Source organism: Alligator sinensis, unplaced genomic scaffold (genome assembly GCF_000455745.1).
Source record: "Alligator sinensis unplaced genomic scaffold, ASM45574v1 scaffold337_1, whole genome shotgun sequence".
Taxonomy (NCBI): domain Eukaryota; kingdom Metazoa; phylum Chordata; order Crocodylia; family Alligatoridae; genus Alligator; species Alligator sinensis.
The window spans coordinates 1,310,391-1,331,633 of record NW_005841927.1 but is presented as its reverse complement, the minus strand read 5'-3'; the positions used below and the strand labels follow the sequence as shown (position 1 = coordinate 1,331,633).

Sequence of the window (21,243 nt, the reverse complement as noted above, 5' to 3'; positions counted from 1 at the left end):
CTGTGGGGTCCCCTCGCCCTGCCTCCCCCCCAGCTCTGCTGTGGGGTCCCTTTGCCCTGCCGCCCCCCCCCAGCTCTGCCATGGGGTCCCCTCGCCCTGCTTCCCCTTCATCCTCGGTCCCTTCCAGACCCCCGATCTCTTTCCCACTCCCTCTTTTATCGCCACCATCACCTCTCGGCTTCTTTTCAACAGGGAATTTGGGTGCTCCCCTTTCATGGGGTGGCTTATCCTTTTCCCCCCCACCCTCTGCTGGTCCCACCATCCTGATTTTCATCTTGTCCATGCCCACATCTGTTTTCTCCCCCCCTCTGGGGTGGACAGTTCTGACTTTTCATCCTGTCCGCGCCCGCATCTGTTTTCTCCAGACCCTGGGTGGAAAGGTGAGGGTAGCTTTAAAAGGATGTAACTGCGGTGAAATGAAGCCAAGAGAAATTTCAGGTTGGGAAAGAGGGAAAACTTCCCCGCGGGGGTCGCGTTAAAGTGTGCGGGAGTCTCGGTCACTTGGGACCTCTTAAAAATCTAGATGGGACGAAGCGCTGGAAAATGATCTGACTCGCGCTGGCCCCGGGAACGGGCTGCATAGGGCTTAATAGAAACGCGTGAGGCAGACAAGAGGGATGAGGTTGGGGATCCTCTGCACCTATGCATCATGTTGCTGTCTCACTGGTTCAGGACTTGTTACCTAGAAACCGAGGACCGAAGGGTGCCTCCATCATCCACGTCGCCCATGTCTGTGTATCCGCTGGGTTACATGGGTGTAACTGGGGACAGGATTTGGCTGAGTGCCCCTAGTTTGTGTGTAAAGCCTGGCAAGCTTGCAAATGTTGCAGTGCGATCTGTGACCTAGTTAACCGGGAGCTGTAGATCCAGCATAGCGGGAGAATTTATCGCATCTTTTTTTGCGGTGATGGGTAACAAACGTGGAGCAAATCTCAGTAAGGCAGAAGATGCCAATGAGTAGCACTCGTAGATTTAATTAAGCAGAGTATTAATTTCCTGGGTTTGCTGCTTAGCTAAAGCCGTAGGCGTCCAGCATGTACTCGTACAGCCTCAGGTTGAACAGAGAAAGAAATAAAAGGATGATATTGGAGTTGACGAGCCCTCCATGTAACCCACCTTTTAAGGACATGCTGCTTTAGAGCTCTCCTGTGCTGCTGATATTTGTCAGTCCTTAAAACCAAAAGCTGCAATACTGGGAGCGTTCCAGCTCCACTGCCAGGCAGGCAGACGCAACACACCCAGAGGTGCTAGGTTTCTTTGTGATCCTGGGAGAGATTGAACCCGTCCTCTCGCTCTGTGCTGCAGGGTATCAAAATATCTTGTTCTTTCATGCGCTAGAAGTTAAGGATTTTTGTATGTGTTGAGACCCCGCAGGCAGGCTCCCAGTTTCCCTGGAACAACTTGATGTGAGCACACAGCTCAGCATCGATTCCCTTTCAAAACAAACACACACAAAAAACACATGCTTTTTTTAAACGTTACTGGGACTAGATCATTTATCTGCGTTTAATATTTAATATGGGATTAATATTTAGCAGCCTGAATGTATTCAGACCTGCCTGCTTATAATGCATCCATAATTAGCACTAGATTGCAAAGTTAGATTTTCAGGGATCAAAATTCATACGTTAGTTTTGTGCCCAGTAGTAATTACTCTTTGAACAGAGCATTTAATCGTGCAAAGTGCCCAGACTCATTTCCCCCCACCCCAGTCTTTCATTATGAAGCTAGACGATGGAGCAGAATGTACAAAACAGGAAGGGGATTGTGCACGGAGGAAGAGATAACTTGTCTTATTTTTGAGAAATGGCAAAGCCACAAGGAAACAAGAAAGGGGAAAAGATAAAACCCAGTACAAAAGAGGGTAACATGGGCCAGAGGAAACTAGCAAAGTCGTCAGCAATATCCTTTAAGTGCTAAGTGTGGCATTCTGGGCCCCATGCTCTTAATTGCTGCTCATTTGGTTGTGCAAGGTAGCTGCATGGCGAGTGTGTTAAAGAGTGATATGCTTTAGCAGTAGGTAATTCTCTGTCCTCCAAGAATTTCAAGCCCCATAATTTACTCAGATTTACTCCAAATTGTCTGCCATTCAAGGCTCTTTCTTCCCCCCACCACCAGGTTGTTCTTGCATTACATGGAGCTCATTCTCCAGGGTGCAGGGATGACGGGTATGAACAGGGCTTGTAGAATGCATGGTGTCGTATGTGAAAAACCTGGAACGTGATGTGGGACCAGGGATGCTGTTTTAGTTGGGAATACAAGGTGTCCTTTCCAAGCAGCTCAGGGAAAAGGATGCAGAAGTTTACCGGCAGACTGTTTCTGGATCTCTACTCTGGACTTCGCTCTTCAGCTTTGGTATCATGGTCTAATGAGCTGGAAATTCACTCCTCCTACCTGCTTTGGCTGCTAGAAGCCAGGCTTATCTCCTTGTCTGTGCCCCCTCAGAGCCTGGTGACACTTGGACCAGGAAGGAGGGTGTGTTCCAGCCTCCCCGCTGCACTGAGCTGATGTGTTTGGAAGGTACGTTCCACCACAGCCTTTTCAGCCGCTTTTAACTGTCAGTATGTTTCTGTTTCCTGGGTGAAACTGGCCCAAGTGGTATCATTTTTACTGTGCTGTGTTTGGGACACGTCAGAGTACTAGCAGAGGCACCAAATGCTTGTGCAGATAAAAGAGCTAAGATGGATTTGGCTCCTTTTGCTTGCAGCATTGGAATTATGTAAACAGTAATTCTCACTAACTGGAGTTTTGACTGCCAAGCTGAAATAGGATGCAGACTACTGTTGATGTCACTAATTAAAAGAAGTAATTGCAGTACTGCAGCGAACTTAGTTGACTAGTATGTTTTTTCCAATTAATGCAGTGAAGTAAAAGTTGGTAGAGTGGGCAGACGCCTCATGTTCTGCTTTCTGCATTTAAATTCCAAAGCCAATGAAGTCAATTTTTCCCCCTCCAAGAAGAAAGCACGTGCCTTGCACAGACTGCTAACTGCAAAAGGCCAGTGGTCATCTAGAGAATTACCTGGGATGTGCTGCTGTGTGTTACTTTTGACAGCATGGTACAGGAGGAGCTCTGACCTTTTGGAGAAAACTGCAATAAAAAACAAATGACAGCACCCCTAACTCTGCATGTTAAGCAACCGAAAGGGCTTGGGATAATTCATCTCCTAAACCGGTCTTTGAAAAACACATTAATTGTATAATTGATCAAGCGTGGCCTCGGGGAATAGCTGATTTTTAAAATATGCCAAATACTAGCGATTGATATTCAAAAATCCAAATGTGCCTGGACTCGGAATAGGGTTGTAAGAACGACACAGTGGGATTCCATCTTTCTTCTGTCAACAGTTCCTACCCCAGGTTGGCTCAGTGACAAGCCCAAAATCTTTGCCCCTCCCTCCCCTTCCCAACGGCCACGACTGCAAAACTCCCTGTGATCACTGGAACACGCAAGCTGTGCGGTCTCAGCCTCTTGCATCATAACCAGTAATAAAGTTTTTGCAGCTGGAGCTCAACTGACAGTTTGGTTGATGGATGAGGCAAAATCGAATGCAGCCTGCTCTCCTGGTGCTGCCTGCACTCTGTGGGGCTAATGAGGGGGAAAGCGGTGGGAAGACAACCAGTGGAAAAGAAACAGCAGCGTTCCTCAGTGTTCTGGAGCTGAGTAGGGCAACACTGCTAGTGCTTCAGCCCAGGTAGGAATAAGGGTCTAGAGCAGCAGTTCTCAATCCTTTTTGTACCAGGACCCATTTGTGAACATCAGTGGCCAGTCCTGACCTAGTGCCCCTCACTCTGGACCTGCTGCCCCCAGGCTCCCAGTGTGTGGGCCATTGGGGGGCCCCATGCAGCCCCTCGCTGGCTGGAGCTCTGCCTGCTTGCAAGGTAAAAGCCACAGTTTCCCACACTTTTTTTCTCCTTTAAAGGAGATTCCCTTTTTCAAGTTTGTACACGACCCTTTCGTATATTTTTTGCGACCCACTTTTGGGTCACGACCCACAGGTTGAGAGAGGCTGACCTAGAAAAACTGGCTCTAAACCAGTATGAAACTGCCTTCACTGGCAGCTGTGCAAAATGCAGACAGCAAAACAAGCATCCTAAACAAGGAAGATTTGCTGGTTTTGTAATTAAGGAAGGTGGCATTAATAACATAGGAAAAAGCAAGTTTTAAGTGAGGTTCCAAGGCCTGACTTGAAAGAGGGGCGCTAGGTAAGAGCAAAGATCGGAACCTGGGAGCTCCTCGTTCTTAGTCCTGTGCTGGGACTCTGCTTCTCTCTGACATGTGTTTGGTTTCCTTTTATTGGCAGTAGTTAAAATCTATTTATGTTGTAGCCTTTTTAATTATGATTTATGCTCTTGTCCCCACCTTCATGTACTGCACCCTGCTGTCTTGTGTGTTTTAACATGGCTCTAACAGCACATTTACTTTGACTCTCCAGATTCTGATCATTAAAAGTCCAAGAATTGTTGCCATCAGAGAAAACATTCTTCCTTTGGTCGCAGTCCTCAGGGGTATGTAGGTGTCTAAATACCTTTGAGCATCTGGGCCTTTGTGACTGAGAGTGAGAATCTATCTCATCCTCTGATATTTTCAGTAATTGTGGTTGAATGAACCACTGCAGGTGGTGGTTAGGAAGGTAGATCTGCGTCTACTTTAAATGTAGCCGTCCGGATGGTTTGTCTCCACTAAACAATTTTGAGGAAATAGGAACCCTATATTAGGTACTGAACTCTAGCTAACAGTCAGAGTTGCGTGCCTAGTTCCCTTAGGTGCTTTGGAAAACCCATGGGTGACTGGTGCTGCCTTAGTCAGGGGGGGCATGTGCCCTCTCCTTCCCCTTCCCCCCATGACCAGTCCCGCTGACTCGAGGAGAAGGGTCCCCCCCGGGCGATCCTGTGACAGCCAATCGCTGCATTTACTGCAGCTGCTTCTGGGGGCAAGCACTGGTCGATCACTGCAGCTGCAGCAAGTGCAGCAATCGGCCAGCGCTTGTCGGGGGGCACTGGTGTTCCCGCCTGCCCATCGCCTAAGCAGTGAGTGTGGCCATCAGGGGGTGCACATGCACCCCCTACACATCACCACTGGGAAAATCCTACCTGATAATTCTGTTGTGGATTAAATAGAAGAGGTTTGTTATGGGCAGCTGCTGGGGAAGTGCCCTGTATTGTCCCTTTAATCTGTTCCACAATCCTGACATCTGCTGGGAGGAGAATTCACTTCTGAGACTCAATTCAGTCTTGGATGCCTGGAAATTTAACACCAATTAACTGAATGAAGGGCTCAAATCAATCGTTAACATTAGGTTACAATTGGCCCACTAGTAAAATGCTGTGTATTTCCATTATCCACCAGAGTCTAGTCATCTTTCGTCTCCCTCTTGCCCCTCTCCCTCAGTGTCCTTCTATGCGGAGCCAAGCAACAGGCCTAATTTGGGGGTAGCACACATCAGATGGCCTGCACACATTTCCAGCTTGATGAGTTGTCTGGTGCCAGTGGAAGCTCTAGCTGGAAGTAGGCTCTCCCAAACCCATCTCTCAGGCTTGGGTTCTCAGAAGATTTCAGATCTTATGTGCTGGTCTGATATTGCGTGAGTGTTTTATGAGCGAGAGAGGTGGAGAAGACTGTTCTAGTAAAGCACTCCTTATACTGAAACGGAATGAAAATCTGTCTCACTATATTGTGATCAAACCATAATTCCATCTCAAGGGGGAAAAATATCTTGCTTTTGAGAGGACTCCACTGCAACGTGGAGTGCTAGACAGCTGGCTGGAATTTTCCTTTACACTGTACTCTCTTTACTCTTGCATTTATTTACTGAACCCATGAAAAAGGGCACTATATAGTAAATTCCCCTGAATGGTGCATCCAGTATATTTTGTGCTTCACTAGTCCCTGGTGGATTCATGCAAACAAAATTAGGCCTAACCTGTCTGAAGCTGTGAATGCCTCATTTGGCTGTAGGGTACATGGCTAATTGACTACAAGTATTTTTGTCCTATAGAGGTAATGCACAGACACAGAAAATATTTTCCTTCTATAGCCTGTTTTGCAGGATGCTGTGCTCTAAAGATGCTAAAGATAGAGCAGTGCCCAGTACTCCTGCTATAGTCAAGGGTATTTCAGAATTTCAAGGTATTGTAGCTTGTCAGTAAACATTTGCTCATTGCTGTAAAAGCTGAACACTGAGAGCACTCATTTCAAAGCAACTACATTTGGTGTAAGGCTGGCTTATAAGCTGCTGCTTAAAGACAATGCACTATTCACACAAAAGCAAAATTGCTAGAGCATGGACCTCTCCAGACAGATTACAGATAATGACTGAACACAAACCCTGGACATGGGTAAACGCGTTTCCAGGACACACACAAGCCTGTTATGCATAAGGACCTACATATTGCTGAATTAGTTCAGTAAATACATGGAGCTTCATCAGGTTGCCTCAGCTATAAAGGCGAGGGCTGTGGAGCAGTGGAGTTAGATGGGAGCCAGAGCTTGTCTGTAACCTACTCTCATGATTTTAATCGGTTATTCTTGCACTGCATGTATAATGGCACACATTTGCTGCTACATGAGATTTTAACCGCCTGACAATCTCCCTACGCAAAATATTTATAGGTTCTTGATTAATTTGATAATCAACAATTAAATCCGCCCCTGAATGGGAGAACTGTTTCTGAGCGCGCTGTTCTTCATTTGATCCTTTGCTGGAGTTTACAAGATGTTGCCAAACATTCTTCTTAGCCTTTATGGCTTTGTTTGAATCATTAGATACATAATAAAATAAAATGAGGTTGCCTTAAAATAAAGGAATAGAGGGGGTGGTGGGAAGAATGAAGCTGTATCTTGCAGTTTCAGATGGGTCTGTACTTTATTTCTAAAAGGAAAATTTACCACTTGGACAGGGAGGCAAATCTTGTTTGGGGTGTTTCCCCCTTTTTAAATTTGAGTGATGACTCGAACAAAAGTGCCTTAAACTGGGAATTGTAGAAAGGCTGTTTGGTGTGTGGAGTCAACATGCATTTGCGGTTGTTGCCTTTCCACAGTATTCCCATAGCTATTATGGTTTATCTATGACACAATATTTTGGAAGGGCTCCAAAGGAGCTGTCATGGCCTGGTGTGTCAGTGATCTGTACATAATGGGAGTGCATTGTGTATGATGGTCCCAACACAAATGCAGTAAAGCAAGCACAGCAGGAGCACAGGGAGACTGGGTAATAACCATCTCCTATTAATGCTAGGTTTTAAAAGTGTTAGTCATTAGACTGTTACCCATTTATTAGAGATACAGTATGAATTGGAACAGAAGATTTCATTCTGAATTCCACTCCTGCCTACAGATTCCCTGTGTGGTCTTAGGCAACAGACAGAGGGACACTGTTGGATAAATATTGCCCAATGCTTCAGATTTTTTACAAAAAAAAAAAGGGGGGGGGGTTTCTATAATCTGGTAATGCACATATTTTGATTTATTTTTAAAACCGGGGGAAAAAATTCCGTTGCACTGGTTAACCTAGATCTTGAAATGTTTTCCTAATGTATGCAGACCAGAAAGCAAAATGGGGTAAATAATCCATTTTCATTATACACACTGAAATAAAGGTACAAAACAAATAGCTAAGGTGGTGAAAGGTTGTACAGAAATCTAGGTTTGATCAATCAGGAGTGTTCAGGACATAGATTTTTAAAGACTTTTATCAGATTTTTAGTCTTAATTTTTCTGTGGGCTTATCTGTAAAAGGGGTACAATTTGTGCTTGGCTAATTCCATTAGCCGGAAACTAATGTTTCCAAAGTGCTTTATTCTTTGGGGAGCTATACAAGTACAAATTGTTTGTTGAGATTGTCCTGAAGCAAAAGCCCCTTTGCTGGGTCCCTATCATATAGCCGTGCAGTGTGTTTGAGTTTTCTCCATTGATTCAAATGGAATTCAAGGAAGGAGAAGATCCTTGAAGGAAAGAAAAAACAAAACAAAAAACCCCCTGTTTTCTCACTTATTTATTTGGGCTAATTATTTTGCTGGCTGTGATTTACCTGGGAGCCAGGAATGAACTGGTTCTAAGCCTGCCTCTGATACTTCCACTCTGTGGGTTTGGACTTGTCACTTGATCTCTGTTCCTCAACAGACTGAGTGGTAGGTCGGGTATAATCAAAAAAAGTTTTGGGAGGAGTAACTTGGGCAAAGGCTTTGAAAGCAATGCCTAGCACTAATTAGTGGTTTACATTTCAAATGACTGTTCAAATGCCAGCTGCTCTTAAGAGCTCTCTGTTTGGCGTTCTGTCGGAAGTGTCGGTGCCGTAAGGGTCGGATGCTGTTTGGTACGCAGTCGGTGAGTCGACTTCAATTGATTCCAGGGGCAGAATGGCAGAGTGCTAAATCCTTGTTTGTGCTGAGAATTGGAACCGTGTTAGTATCTTTCCAGGAGCAGTGTATAAAACAGGGATTTTGCTCTGGTTGCATTAACACAATTTCCCTGGCCAGTCGAGAAAGTGCATAGCCATGTACTGTACTTTGGGAAGTAAGAAGATGATAATCGTGCATTAGTGCTTACTCATCCTGCACTTACCTTGAAACCCTCCCACTCTGTGTGCAAGCAGCCCAGCTAGCAGAGAAAAAACCTTCACTGGAAATAATGAGGTCTCTGGTTCCTTTTCCAGAGCCTTCATCTTGCATTGCAGTGCTGATCGTCCTGAGCTTGTGAGCACAGCTGCCTTCTGGGGTTATGAAAATAGGTTACTTTTCACAGGTGGTAATGTACTAGCTTCACCTAAGCACCAGAGCTTATTTTCTGATGCTTCTTTAGAAGTTGTTTTCCGGCAGTGAAACCAAAATAGGATTTCCTACTTTCTGAACGCTGCAATGACTTTGAACCAAATCTTCATTAGAAATCTGTTCCGAGTCTCTTCTGGTTCCATGAAAATCAGTTACTCCTCCTCTTCCTCCAGTATGGATCTTTCCTGGGTATACAGGTAGCCGAGTCTAATTCTGTATTTTTAAAAGTGTTTACTCACATAGGGGAAAAAATCTAGATACCTATCTTTTCCTTCCATTTGTTGTTCTCTGGTTTTCTAAGACTAAAGGAAAAAACTCTAACAGTGAGATTTAATTGTGTGTGAAATAGATTTCTACAGGAAGTCATGGGAGTTTGTTGCATGGGATGTTTAAAGCTAGTGTAAACCAAACAGTAGAAGAGGTACAGAGAGGGGCAGGTCTGTACTGACAATGGACAATGTGTGAGTAGATGTTTTCTGCCTCTAATTTCTAGGAATCCTTAGGTTTCTTTCGCTTGGCTTATGTACATCTCTAAATTGCCTTTCATAGCTTTACCCTTTTAGCAGTTCATTAATCTTGGTAGTGTGATGACCATCTAATGTAGTGTTGGGATTATGCCAGGGCCAAGCCCTAGTACCTCCCATGACTGGAGGTCAGACTAAATGAAAGCGAATCCCCCTTCATTCTGGCAGCCACATTCTGACTGTTCTAACATCCAGTCTGGGAACTTCATATTTTATTAAAGATCCAGTATTTGAAAGCTGATTTCTCTGATTTATTGTTGACCAAGATACTCCTAGAGGAGTCTATCAGTTTCTGGCTAATAAATTCTTACTGTGCTCCAGGAGTTTCATGTTTTCCTTGAGTACCAACTCAGACAGTGCACAATGGAAAGGTTGCAGGATAGATAATTTCTAGCTCTGTTACTAATTGGTATCTGTGATAAACTAGTGGATCAATCCCTGAAGACTGGCTAATCTTTGAGAATTGCTCCTTCACCCTCTGGAAGTTGACATCGCAAGCAACTTTTGACAGGGAGTGGACAGCCATCCTCCGGTCCTTCACCTGAAGCAAAGACAGATGAGCCAACAAGATGGTATCAAGCTAATGGTCCTCCTCCAGATCATTTATTTTAAGCCATCCAGGGCTGGGCTGAAGCACGATGTAGACAACTGGTTCCCCTGCGTGTATTCTGGACCAGCCTTTGCTCTCCTCTCCAGCCTTTGGACTGTGTGGGAGGCAGCTTCACTACAGATGCTTTCTTCCTCTTCTGCTCCTCTCCACATGAAGCAGGAGTAAAGGGGGGAGAACTTGTTCTCCATCTTCCCTCTCTTAATTTCTTTCTTTAACTAGCCTGCCAGTTTACAGCTCTGTTCTTTATGATGCCAGCCCTGGTGCTATGTTGGTGTCAGAAGAAACCTGAACTCTTCTAGGAATCCAACAAGGATAGTTGTGTTCATGGGCCTGCTATTGTGCCATTGTGTTTGGGGGGGGGGGGTTCAAAACAAAAAAAACCAAAAAACTTTTGAAATGTTACTGGTTGAGCCAGAGCCCTTTGGGCTGTCCAGCCAATTCTTTCTGGTTTTATTCCACATTGGTATCATGGGTAGCAATGCTGCCGTGGAGCCAGGGATCACTGGAGTACATTAAATTACTGTTCCCTGCCTTAGTTGTGTACGGATTCATTTGGGCTCAGGTAAGGTGGTGTTACTCACTTGTCTCAGGATGGCTGAATGGCAGGCATATAAATAGAGGTTTATGGTCCATGTTCTGTCTTTCTTGGCACTTGGATTCAATATCCAGAGAGTGTTTCTGCCGTAATTCTGCATCTGAGACTGAGGAACCACAAGTCTTTTCCATTCTTGGATTTCTTCCTGCAGCATGTCCCTTCTGTAACTAATCTTTTTGGATGCATCCTACAGGCTGTTGAGTAGTCAGACCCAATGGGTTCTGGAAGGCATTTTTCCTACCTTTTGGTTAAGGAAAAAGAATTCTAGGCATCTTCCTCTGTCCTTGCAGTATGCCCCTGTGTGTTAAGTTATTGCTACACCATCCTTTGAAATATCCCTTGAGATGCTGCTTCTCCAGAAGTGAAAAATCTGCAACGATGGTTATAATGTAGCTCTGAAAAATCATATGGCAAAATACTTGTGTATCTCCTCACCACTGTTCTTTAAAATTTGTGGGTGTTTGGTGAGGGGAGAGCGTTGTGGGCTCAGCCCCTAAGTAATCACGCTCTGCGATTCATTTGGAGTGTTGCTGTCTTAGAGTTTTTGTTTTATTCTTTGTGTTTTTGTTTTATTCTTTATTCATTGAAGGCTAAAGAACACCACTTGCTGAACATGCTTGGAAGAAGCTGGTTGAAATGTCAGATCCCCTTAAGTCAGCCTACAGCTGCATCACAGGGCCAAAAATCTTAAGAGCCAGGGGAATTTCCTGCCTGACTTCTACTGGTACAAGACCCAGGAGTGAGAATTTTTTTTTCAAGATTGTATTTTCAGAGAAACACAATTATAAAGAAGGTACATCTTTATTCAAGGCTTGCCAGCATAAAAGACTAGCAGCTCAGAAGAGAGGAGGTATTATGAAGCAACATAATCGGAAACACTCAAAGAATCTAAATAATGAAGCAGCCTCTGAAGTGTAGTGCTCTCCTTTGGTGTCTGTCTCAGACCTTGTGCTTGTACAGCCCCCCGGCAATAGCTATAAAAGGGTTGTTTTATGGAGCTGCAGTGTTTTGCAAACATCTTCTAATTTGCAAGTACGTCAGCAAAATAAGTTTATGAAGTGAAGCCCCATGTAATGTTTGGGATGTAAAGTTAACGATTTGTAGCGTTCTGCAGATGTCAGGAGAAATATTTCTTTTGTGGATAGGACCTTTGCACCTCAAACACCAGCCCATCCAAGGATTTCTGAAATCTCTGGTGAATTCCAGCACAGTTTGGGATACTTCAATGCCGTGGTTTCCATACAGTGTAAAGGTATGGGTTTTGTTGGTATTTTTGTTGGTGTTTGGCATGACTTCACATTGTGTGTCTGTGTAAGTGAGCACACAGTAACTTCTCCAAACATTTTCCTTACTTTGGTGATTTCCCGACTTCCTGGACCCAATGGCCTTTGTCAGACCTTAAAAATTACTTATTCTTGCATCCTCACTGAAGTGTGGGGAGGAGGATAGAGGACTGGTGTTATCTGTGGCCTACCACTTGGGGAGCCTTAAGTTGTAGATAACAAACTTTGTAAACTTGAGAAAATACTTCTCAGTTTATTAATTTGGGAATTCTGTTTTGTATATTAAATACCTGGGAGCAGTGAACCCAAATCCATAGGACTCCAGCACTTCCTGTTCCAATTTTTGCTGTCCGTGTGAGTGGATGAAAGAAGACTAGGTTCTGAAAGAACCAGAAATCCAGGTTCTTTGCTAATGTCTTCATTACATAGAAGTTGCTGAAATAATAGTTATTTTTTTCATCCATTCAGTAGTAATAATCGGAGGAGAGCTAATAATTACCCTGGTGGTTTTAAATTAATTTCTCATGAATTCATACGCTGTTACATTCCTTTTCCTTCTTAAGTCTTTCGAGCTTCCCCCTCTCATTTGTATTCTGCATATTTGCCAGAGCAAAATCTCCCACTTTATCTGCATCACCAACTCTGTAGTTAGCTCTGATCCTAGAAACTGACCCCAGTGCTTGCAGTGGGCAAAATTACTGCTGGAGGACCAATCTGCAAAAGAAATCAGTCTTCAAGTTTAATAAGATTGCTTCTTCCAGGCCTCTGTCGCTCCGAGCAAATTGGGAATGCACTCAGCCTCTTGTGAAAGTTTGTTATTTTGTTTTTATAAACCTCGAGACCTCAAGTACTTGAGCAGTCGCAAGAGGGAATAAACTCAAGAGCAGCCGAGCAGAGCCATCCTCTCTTTTATGTCTAGTGGCTGTTGTGCTAGATCAGTTCTAGAAGTGTGGAACACATCTTTGCCTTCCTCTTTCTGGTGCCAGGAGAGACCTAGAACAATTGTCCAAAGCTTCAGCTGTGGGACCTCAGGGAGTCTTACCATCATTTTCCTCCCTTGTGATTTAAAGCACTCTCTGCTTGGCATTAGATTCACAAATTCATTCCCCCCAAAATAGGGCCGTCGGTTTTTTGCAATCTACCATTTCATTAAGAAACTTTAACTGCAAAATTAACTGCTTTGCTGAGATGTTTCCTACTTTAGATGCAGATGGACCCAGCTGGGACTTAATGCCTGATGTAGCCCCACTTAAAGACTCCCCCACCCCCCCCTTTGGCATGGTGAAATCCAGTTGCATTAGGCATTTAATTAGGAGTGAGTTTAATTGTGTTTTGAGACATTCTTTCTTTCATTCAGCTTTCCTAGCAGGGGACTGCATGTCAGACGGACTCTTGGGTCCTGTGTCTGTCTCTGTCACTCTGCTCATGACCTTGTTGCTGTGGGCTCCTGTTCTCTCTTTGTAAAATGGGAATAATGCATGTCTTTGCCTTGAATGCGGTGGGGCTTCATTCATTACAGATGGCCCTTGTTAAGATTGGCAACAAGCGGTATTACTCTTGTATTCACTTGTCTACTCATCTGGAAAACGGGGATGTTTGGCTGCTTTGCTGGAGGCAGTGATGTAAGCCATTAACATGAGCTTCAAAGTGTTTTGTGGACCTCGGACGAAAGGTGCTGTGCGCGCCAGGGAACATAGCACGGCTGCAGCGGCTTGTGATTTCACAGCTGTCACCGTGTTGTACGTTTTACCCACTCGGTGTCACTACCACTTCCACGAACCTTCTCTACAGAAGCACACACCCTGGTTGCTGATATGAGAAGAAAATCTCTCCTAGCAGTTAGCAGCACAGGGCGTGGACAACAACCATGCGTTTCCGTTGCAGCCTAAAACAGAGGTCAGGGAAACCAGGCCCATCCGCTAGCTCGTTGCAGTGGTGTTGGTTGTAGACTTGGTTTGCTCCAAGTGCGAACCGCAAGTCAAGAGTGTGGTGCACGCCCTGCTTTCATTTTCTTTGCTAAATTAAACTGTAAACTCACCCATTCAAAGTTTCTGTTCCTTTTGTTGGTCTCTCCTGGCCTCATTTGGGGTTTGCTTCAATAGAAGGAAGCCAAAAATAACAATAAGTGGTGGAGCAAAAGCCACCAACCTTAGTTCCTTGAAAATGAATTCCGCTACAAAAGTCCTAGGTAGAAAACTCCCCTGCCCACCTCTTGTTTGAACACCGCTTTATTACATTAACTTGGCAGATAAAGATACATGTAGCAAATTATTTACAGTATCTGCCTAATGTCTAATAATTGAAGTATCCGCCAGCCTATTTACACTGTGGCAGATTTGGCAGAGTTTCAATTTCAGCTCTGCAAGCTGTTACCAAGGGCTCGCGCACAGGGAAACGGTTGTAGACACGGGCCGACAACCGAGCCTGAAAACGCCAGCCTGTGCTCAGCGCTGAAGGAAGAATCGGATGGGTCGTCACAGATGGAACCGCTCAGGAAAACCTCAACTGTGTTACGCCGAGTGGGCTTCTCAGAGCTGTGCTGCAGTTCAGTTGTGAGGAATTGGGCTTGAGACGGGAATTGCTGGGTGAAATACTGTAACCTGTGCTATGTAGGAAGATTGAAGCTATGACCTTAAAATCTGTGCATTGCAGCTCTGCTCCAGGGCGTTAACGTGTGTAGATGAACTGTATTGCACCCCTGACATAACATGGCTTTAATCCATGTGTTCCCAGTTAGGCATCTGGACCCAATTTTACTGGGCTCCTGCCCCTGCACCACGTGGGTTCAGCTGCAAATTAAGTGGGTCTGAAGTTGCTGGTGGCCAGGTCAGGATTACAGCGTGTATAGCTTGGATGTGGCATTTCGCCCCTCTGCCTGTTGCTTCCATCTCTATGAAATCCTTGGGATGACTAATTTTGCCTTGCCGGAGGCACGGAGAACTAAATCATTTAGCTTTAATTACACTTGTACATGTACTAGTGCCATGCATAGTCACTTGGGTAGGAGCACTTTTATGTCTTATTCCTCACCACTTTCCTGGGGTAATATCATCCCTATTTTCCAAATGGGTGGAGTGAGGCCCAGAGCAGCTGAGAAGGACTTGGAGATAGCGGAAGAGCAGGGAATGGGATTTTACCACCGGCTTCCACAGGGCCATGATTTCAACCCAGGAGTCCTGCCCCGAGTTCAGACCTTGGGTACTCACCACCTTGGGGCTGAGAGAGATTAATGCAATGCATGTGTTTAACTTTATTTAAATGAGGGAAAGATCTGCCTATAGCCTAGAGAAATGAGACCTGTTATGGCTGTCAGGTGTCTGAATGCTGGTTAAATGAAAAACTCTCCCTCTCCCTTAGCGTTTTATTCAAGGTTAGAAGCTAACATGGCTGCTTTAAAACAGACAGGTTTGCCAGTGTGTCTGTAAATTGCTTCAGTTCCTATTGGGATCTATTGGATTTACAGTAATCTTTAATTATAAAATGTAATTACTTCAGGATGGATTATCAGTGTTGCTGTCCACTTCCACGTGTTGCCTGGTAACATACTCACGCACCGTAGCCAAGTCTGTTCTGCTAGTTACAGTCTTTTAAAATTTGTGAAGTAAAAGCCTGTGGATATTAGGACTCGTCTAAATGAAACCTTTCAATCAAGTGATGCAGCACTTACATAACATTTTCCTCTTCGCTAAAAGTGTTTCAAAGGACTCTGTCCAACATCAGAAGGCCTAGAAGTCATTCAGCTTGGCAGTGGTTCTTTGAGTCCATCGTTGTATTCATACTCCATCCTTTAAAAAACTATTCCCCAGGGCTATGTGTGTATGTATTTCTGCGCACATAAAATCATATCAAAGAATAACTTGAGCACCTCGGATTGGAAACTGACATCATGGCATTGACGCTGGTGGAACTGCTTTGATTACATCACTGCTTGGGAGTGAGATTAGAGCGGCCCCAATCGTTATCGTGAAGTCGAAGTGACTCCTCGTCTCGCACACACGCCAGTCCCTTCCGTTTTCCCTGTTGCCCTATGGGGCTTCGAGAAAATGAGAGGCGGGTCCTACCTGATGGTGTGGATGATCTTCACCCAAAAAAATGGGAAGAAAGCCATGCACCAGTTCTGAGGGAGGAAGCATATGAAAAAAAGGAATTAAAAATTACATCAATATTATTATTGGAAGACCCCAAGCTTGTAAATTTTTACATCTTTTTATAGCCAGCTTAAATATTTTAAAGGGATTTAAGGGAAAAAATTTAAAAAAAAAAAAAGCAAAAAGAGCCTTGAAAGTGGTTATCTTGTAAAGATAATTGCTTTGTATAATGTTCCTGGGAAGCTCTTGAAGAGGAGTGATTGGTTGGCATGTTTAAATTTCATCTCTTAGGCATTTACTAATTATCCCAGCCTAGATGGATAAAACTAATCAAATAGCTGTTTGGCAATTCTCTGCATTTTGAAATCTAACTGGGCTAAACATAACAAGAGCAAATACTAGTGCTGCTGTGGGGGGGTGGGTTTCCCCCCTCTGATTCCCTCTCACTTCTACAAGTAGATTTAACCCAGGGTTTTTAATGACTTGGATGCTTTAGATGCATATATTAAACTTCAACCAATACAATGTGCATGTCTGTCTTCATAGCACAACATTACTTTGGTAACGGTGTGTGGCTTTTTTATTTTGAGCTCTGTTTCTCCGTCATAGGCCCAAAGGGTTTCCTTTCGAGGTGCCTAGATTACAGAACAAGCAGAAGATTTTTATGGCCTTGAATTCCAGTGGTTGCCTGTCTTCTTCCATGCAATCTTACCGTTCAGAACCAGGAGTCGGACTTCTCACGTGCTAAGCGCCCTCTCCTCCATTTCAAGTCAGTGGAAACGAGCACATGCTGAACGCCAGTGAAAAGATTCTAGGACAGAAGAGCAGGAATAGTCAATTTGCACTTGTCCAAAGGCTTCCATGATGTATAGCTTTGGACCCGAGCCATAAAAGCAGTGCCAGACCAAGGAACCAATGAAGCCCTGACATCGTGGGATTTTTTAATAGAATTTGTATTGATAATTTGATTCATTGCATAAACATTCAGCAAGTGCAGTGATGCCCATTCTACTGATTTACGAGCCATGCGAGGACATGCAGACAAAAATGAAAGGAGATGAGAGTCGAAGCTATGTGGTAACAATGCAGGCATACCCATTTGGCACTGGCAAAGAGGAAGTGTTTGAGGAAGTATTAGCGGCTTGTATTGCATTTTGTGACTCTAGTTAAAGAGGCACTCTAAGATGAAATTTTGCCCAGATTTTAAAATCTTAAAAAAAAAACAAAAAAAACACCCCCAAATTAAGTCCGTTTCAAACCGTCCTTTCTGTGCTGTGTGATTGAGACCATAACACTACAATGTTAAGAACCTGCAAGCTGTTCTGTGCCCAACACCCATTGATGTCAGGTCCCTCTGTAAAACAGCTTATAGGATTGAGGCCATAACTGGCTTCCCTTGTCTGAAGTGAGAGGAGTACAAAATTACGCCCGGCATAAACAGCGAGAAGGAAATTATATCGACAGTGTGCGTTTTCAAGTACTTCAGCGTTGCTCTACTAAGTAAAAAAATATATATATTTATGATGCAGTATCAAAGCTTGACAATGCTATTGAAAATGGTAGTTGGAAATCTGTGGGGGAAATAAGGTGGATTACACATCTCGGAGAGGAAAAGCAATTTGACAAGTTCAATTATAACTCAGAATCTGCGCTATAAATCAACGGGAAGGTGGGGTGATTAGAATTGCAGGGTCAGATCAATAATTGTCCCATCGGGTGGCATGCAGCACATGGGCAAGCACAACATCTGAAGCTGTGAACCAGCTTGTGTAATTTCCGTAGACCTAATACCAATTTTTTTTCCAGCTGTAAAATGACATAGTATTAAAGCTCTGGATATATCATGAGTTGCCAGAGTCTGAAATGATAGAAAGTGTTCCTTTTTAACCTTGGTGTTTCATCATGAACCAGACATTAGCATCACGTTGTGCTGATTTTTCCATTTGCAGTTTTTTCCCCCCGTATCATTTTCAGCAAGACTTTTGTAGCCACCATCATCTAAAATGCTTCAGAGCTAGATACTGCGCCTTTAGACCATATAGAAATGTAGGATTTCTACTTTCTGATGCATGATTAATCTCAAGTCTGGTGGCTTGTGAAATGTGCTGCTAAATTGGAACTGAACAAGGGTGTTGCAAAAGGGCTGAGTTGGTAGAATGGTACGAAAACTTTTGGCACACTTACACTTACCCAAATGCTGCTTCTGGACCAGTCACTGGGGAGAGTCTGGAGTACAAGAGAGAACCACATCATGGATCTTGCTACACAAATAAACCAGTGTTTTAGAAACTGCAGTTGAGTTGTTTTTTCTCATGCAAAGGAAAAACAAACCTTTCAATATCTCTAGGCAGCATATCATATCTACTCTGATCTCTAGGATTATCAATCCAGAGCAATATAAAAAAAAAAAAAGTTTCTTTTCTTAGCCAGCATAGCTAAGCAGGAAATCATTTTGTACTGACACTTTTCATAACGACATAACAATTTCAGATTCAAAATGGTTGTATAGGCAAATAAAGGAAAAAAGCAAAAATGCAGCCCCGTGAGGAAAGAGAGAGGCTCTGTACATTCGTTTGCCCAGATAGCGTTTGGGGTGGGATGTTTGGGGCTTACATCTTCAGGTAAAACACTTGGTCAGGGAGTTCCTTGTAAAAATGCTGGCAGAACAGCCCTAACTCTCGATGGGTGACAGAATCAACCCCTTGGAGGCTAGCAGTGCGGTGCTTTGTACCAGCAAGCAAATGAACTTCCATCCTTTAATAGGAAGGGAGCTCCTATTAAAGTCTGCCACTAAACTTGAAGGCAAGGTGGGAGCAATTTTCTTGCCTTGAATGGTGATGTTAACCCTCTCGGGATGCCACTGATCCATCTGCGCAAAAGAGAACAGACCCCTGGGAATCCAGGAGACTTTGAAGAGCAAATATTTTGCCATTTGCAGTATATCAGAACCGAGCAGCGGGTGTTATAAGAATGCCGGGCAGGATGGCCCCTTAAACTCCTCTCTCTGGGTTTTATCCTCACCTAGTTCAAAGGTGAAGTTGTACACGTGAGGAATTCCTTGACAGCAGTGGACGTTTTTCCAGCTAGGTGGAACTGCTATCTATTCAGCCAGCAGCGAGAGGGGTGCTGCCTTCCTCTCTTAGGATCTCGAAGGGAAAACAAATGAACAGGTTCCACAGTCCCTTCTCCTCCTGCGCCTGAGTCCTTATCACCGACTGCAGGAAAATATTCTTCCTGGGAGCCCCTTGAAGAATAAATGCAAAGTAGGGCTCTCCTACTTTTAATGGACTATACTAGCATCCATCCTTGAAGGATGAAAGAGCATTGCTGAATATTATCAAGGAAACACCCTAGAGCTCCCTAAAGATCACTCCTAAGAACATGGGAAAAACAATGAAAAATTCCTATTAAAAATGTCACTGAAAAACCTCGTAGAGCTAGAAAAAAATAAATGAAAGCCTTGAGTCATATGATTGATGCCTCCTCGAGTGCCTTTTATGGGGAGGCTGTTTCTTTACCGGTCATTACTTGGGTTTCTCAAATCAATGAGCTTTAGTGACTAATTCATCCCGCTCTGAATTTATAAAGCCAGAGTAGCTTTCTTTATTCAGCCAAAAGTCCTCCTTCTGGTGGTATTGGAGTCTGAATGTTATCAGTCAGTTCTGCAAATGTTTATCCCCATTCATACAACCAGCTCTGTGAAACTTTACTTTGGAAGCTGGATGCTTAAAAAAAAATTACTGGTGATGTGGTTTTTTGTGCATGTGCTAATTAAGGTAGAGCCTGCCAGATACTCGCTACACTGGGTTTGGGACATGTACAGCTGGAGGGGAAAAGACAAGAGAAGGCAGCTAAAAGTGTTGGCCTGAATATTTAGTCCTCAATAGATCAGGGAGTTTGGATACAGACAACGGCAATGGTTACATAAGGGGGATTGTTTTCATCAGCCTTTCCCCCTCATCTATAATCTGTGAAGTGCCTCACTACAATAGGAAATACTTTGTCTTGGGTAAGCAGAGGCAGAAAATACTGTTGATCCTCCAAAGCCACGTTCCTCTCTGACTTCATGCCAGAGGAGGAGTTGAAGGAAAGCGCGGGTCACGTAAAACGCTCTGGTGGGACCTGGGCAGAGCAGGGCTGCGGGGACTCGTAAAAGGTGGTTTTGTTTAAGGGAAGCAGATGAGTGTGACCCTTTGATCAAGAGAACGTGATACCTGTCAGTTTAAATGTTTCCTTCCAGCTGGAGCCAACGGTGTGTGTGGAAGGAAGAAGCTGTATTTGTTGGCATCCGTACCAACCAACCCACTAGTCCTGAGGCCTCCCTGGAAGGTGAACTCAGTGACTTCTCGGAAGCCCGTCCCAGTTCAAACAGCTCTGGTCAGAGCTGTGCGCCTTGGAAGGGGCTTTTCAGAAGTCATCGTGTCCATCTTCCTGACTACGCAGGGTTCTAGCAAAGAGATGCTATTGAGTCCTGACGAAAAGATCTTGGATTCTGCCCTTCTCCTGTAAAACATCTGCTATTACATTCTCTGAATTAAGGGTCACATTAAACATCACACTGTTTTAAGCTTTTCTTAATGTTTAACCTAAGAACAGAGTCTTCTCTTTCTTCTAGAGAATCCAGTGCATGGCATGGCCCAGTTGATGCCTCCTTTTAAAGCCTGTCTATATAAATATGCTCACATTCTATAGCAGGGCAGCTGAAGGGTTAGTCCTATGGTCACCTGATAATCTGTATCAAAAGGAGCTTTATACTGAAAACATACTATCTATTGGGGAGGAATTTTTGAGTTGCCAGCTTCAGCAGTTACCTTTTCAACCCAGTTTTAACCGTCATTCTGAGATATCTGCGGTTCTTGGGTAGAAGATGGCAAGTTCGAAGGAATTGTTCAACTAGAGTTGCCATTGAGCTTTACAACAAAGTACCAGAGGAGAAACAGGTACACAGTGTCTTGTACTCTGGAAAGATCACAGTCCCAAATTTATGTGCCAGAACTGATGGCTCCACACTGTCACGGTTGAACTATGACCTAGTAAAAGTGTAACACCAAGTGGGAACCTCTGGCAGGATTCTGATGTAGATGGTGAAGTTCGGCTTAGGTTTTTGCCTTTAGTATGGAACCGGCAATTACTGGGACTTGCCTCTAATTGGAATCAAGCCTTACACTGAGTTTGAAGTTTAATAAAATCTCATCGTTTTGCAAAGTGCTTTATTTTTAACTTTTTTTTCCTTTTTTTTTGCAGATGATGAAGTTTGCTTGGGACAACTACAAGCTATATGCACTAGGAAAAAATGAACTTCGGCCACTAACTAAGAATGGGCACATTGGTAACATGTTTGGTGAGTTGTCGCTGTGTTAATGCAGTATTTAAAG

The 21,243-nt window shown here is 43.9% G+C and overlaps 1 protein-coding gene across 2 annotated transcripts in view; it reads left to right on the top strand.

Annotated features, from left to right (window-relative positions):
* Positions 1-360: 360 nt before the first annotated feature.
* Positions 361-21,243, top strand: part of MAN1C1 (mannosidase alpha class 1C member 1) — a 69,633-nt gene continuing 48,750 nt past the window's right edge. Inside the window, exons 1-2 of one of the 2 annotated variants that reach the window (XM_025198655.1) lie at positions 361-380; positions 21,113-21,209. In XM_025198655.1, coding sequence (XP_025054440.1) covers positions 21,113-21,209 — 97 coding nt within the window. In that variant the 5' untranslated portion in view covers positions 361-380. Of the gene's footprint in view, positions 381-8,289; positions 8,326-21,112; positions 21,210-21,243 lie in introns of those variants that run through there. The other variant, XM_025198654.1, reaches the window with a different exon arrangement.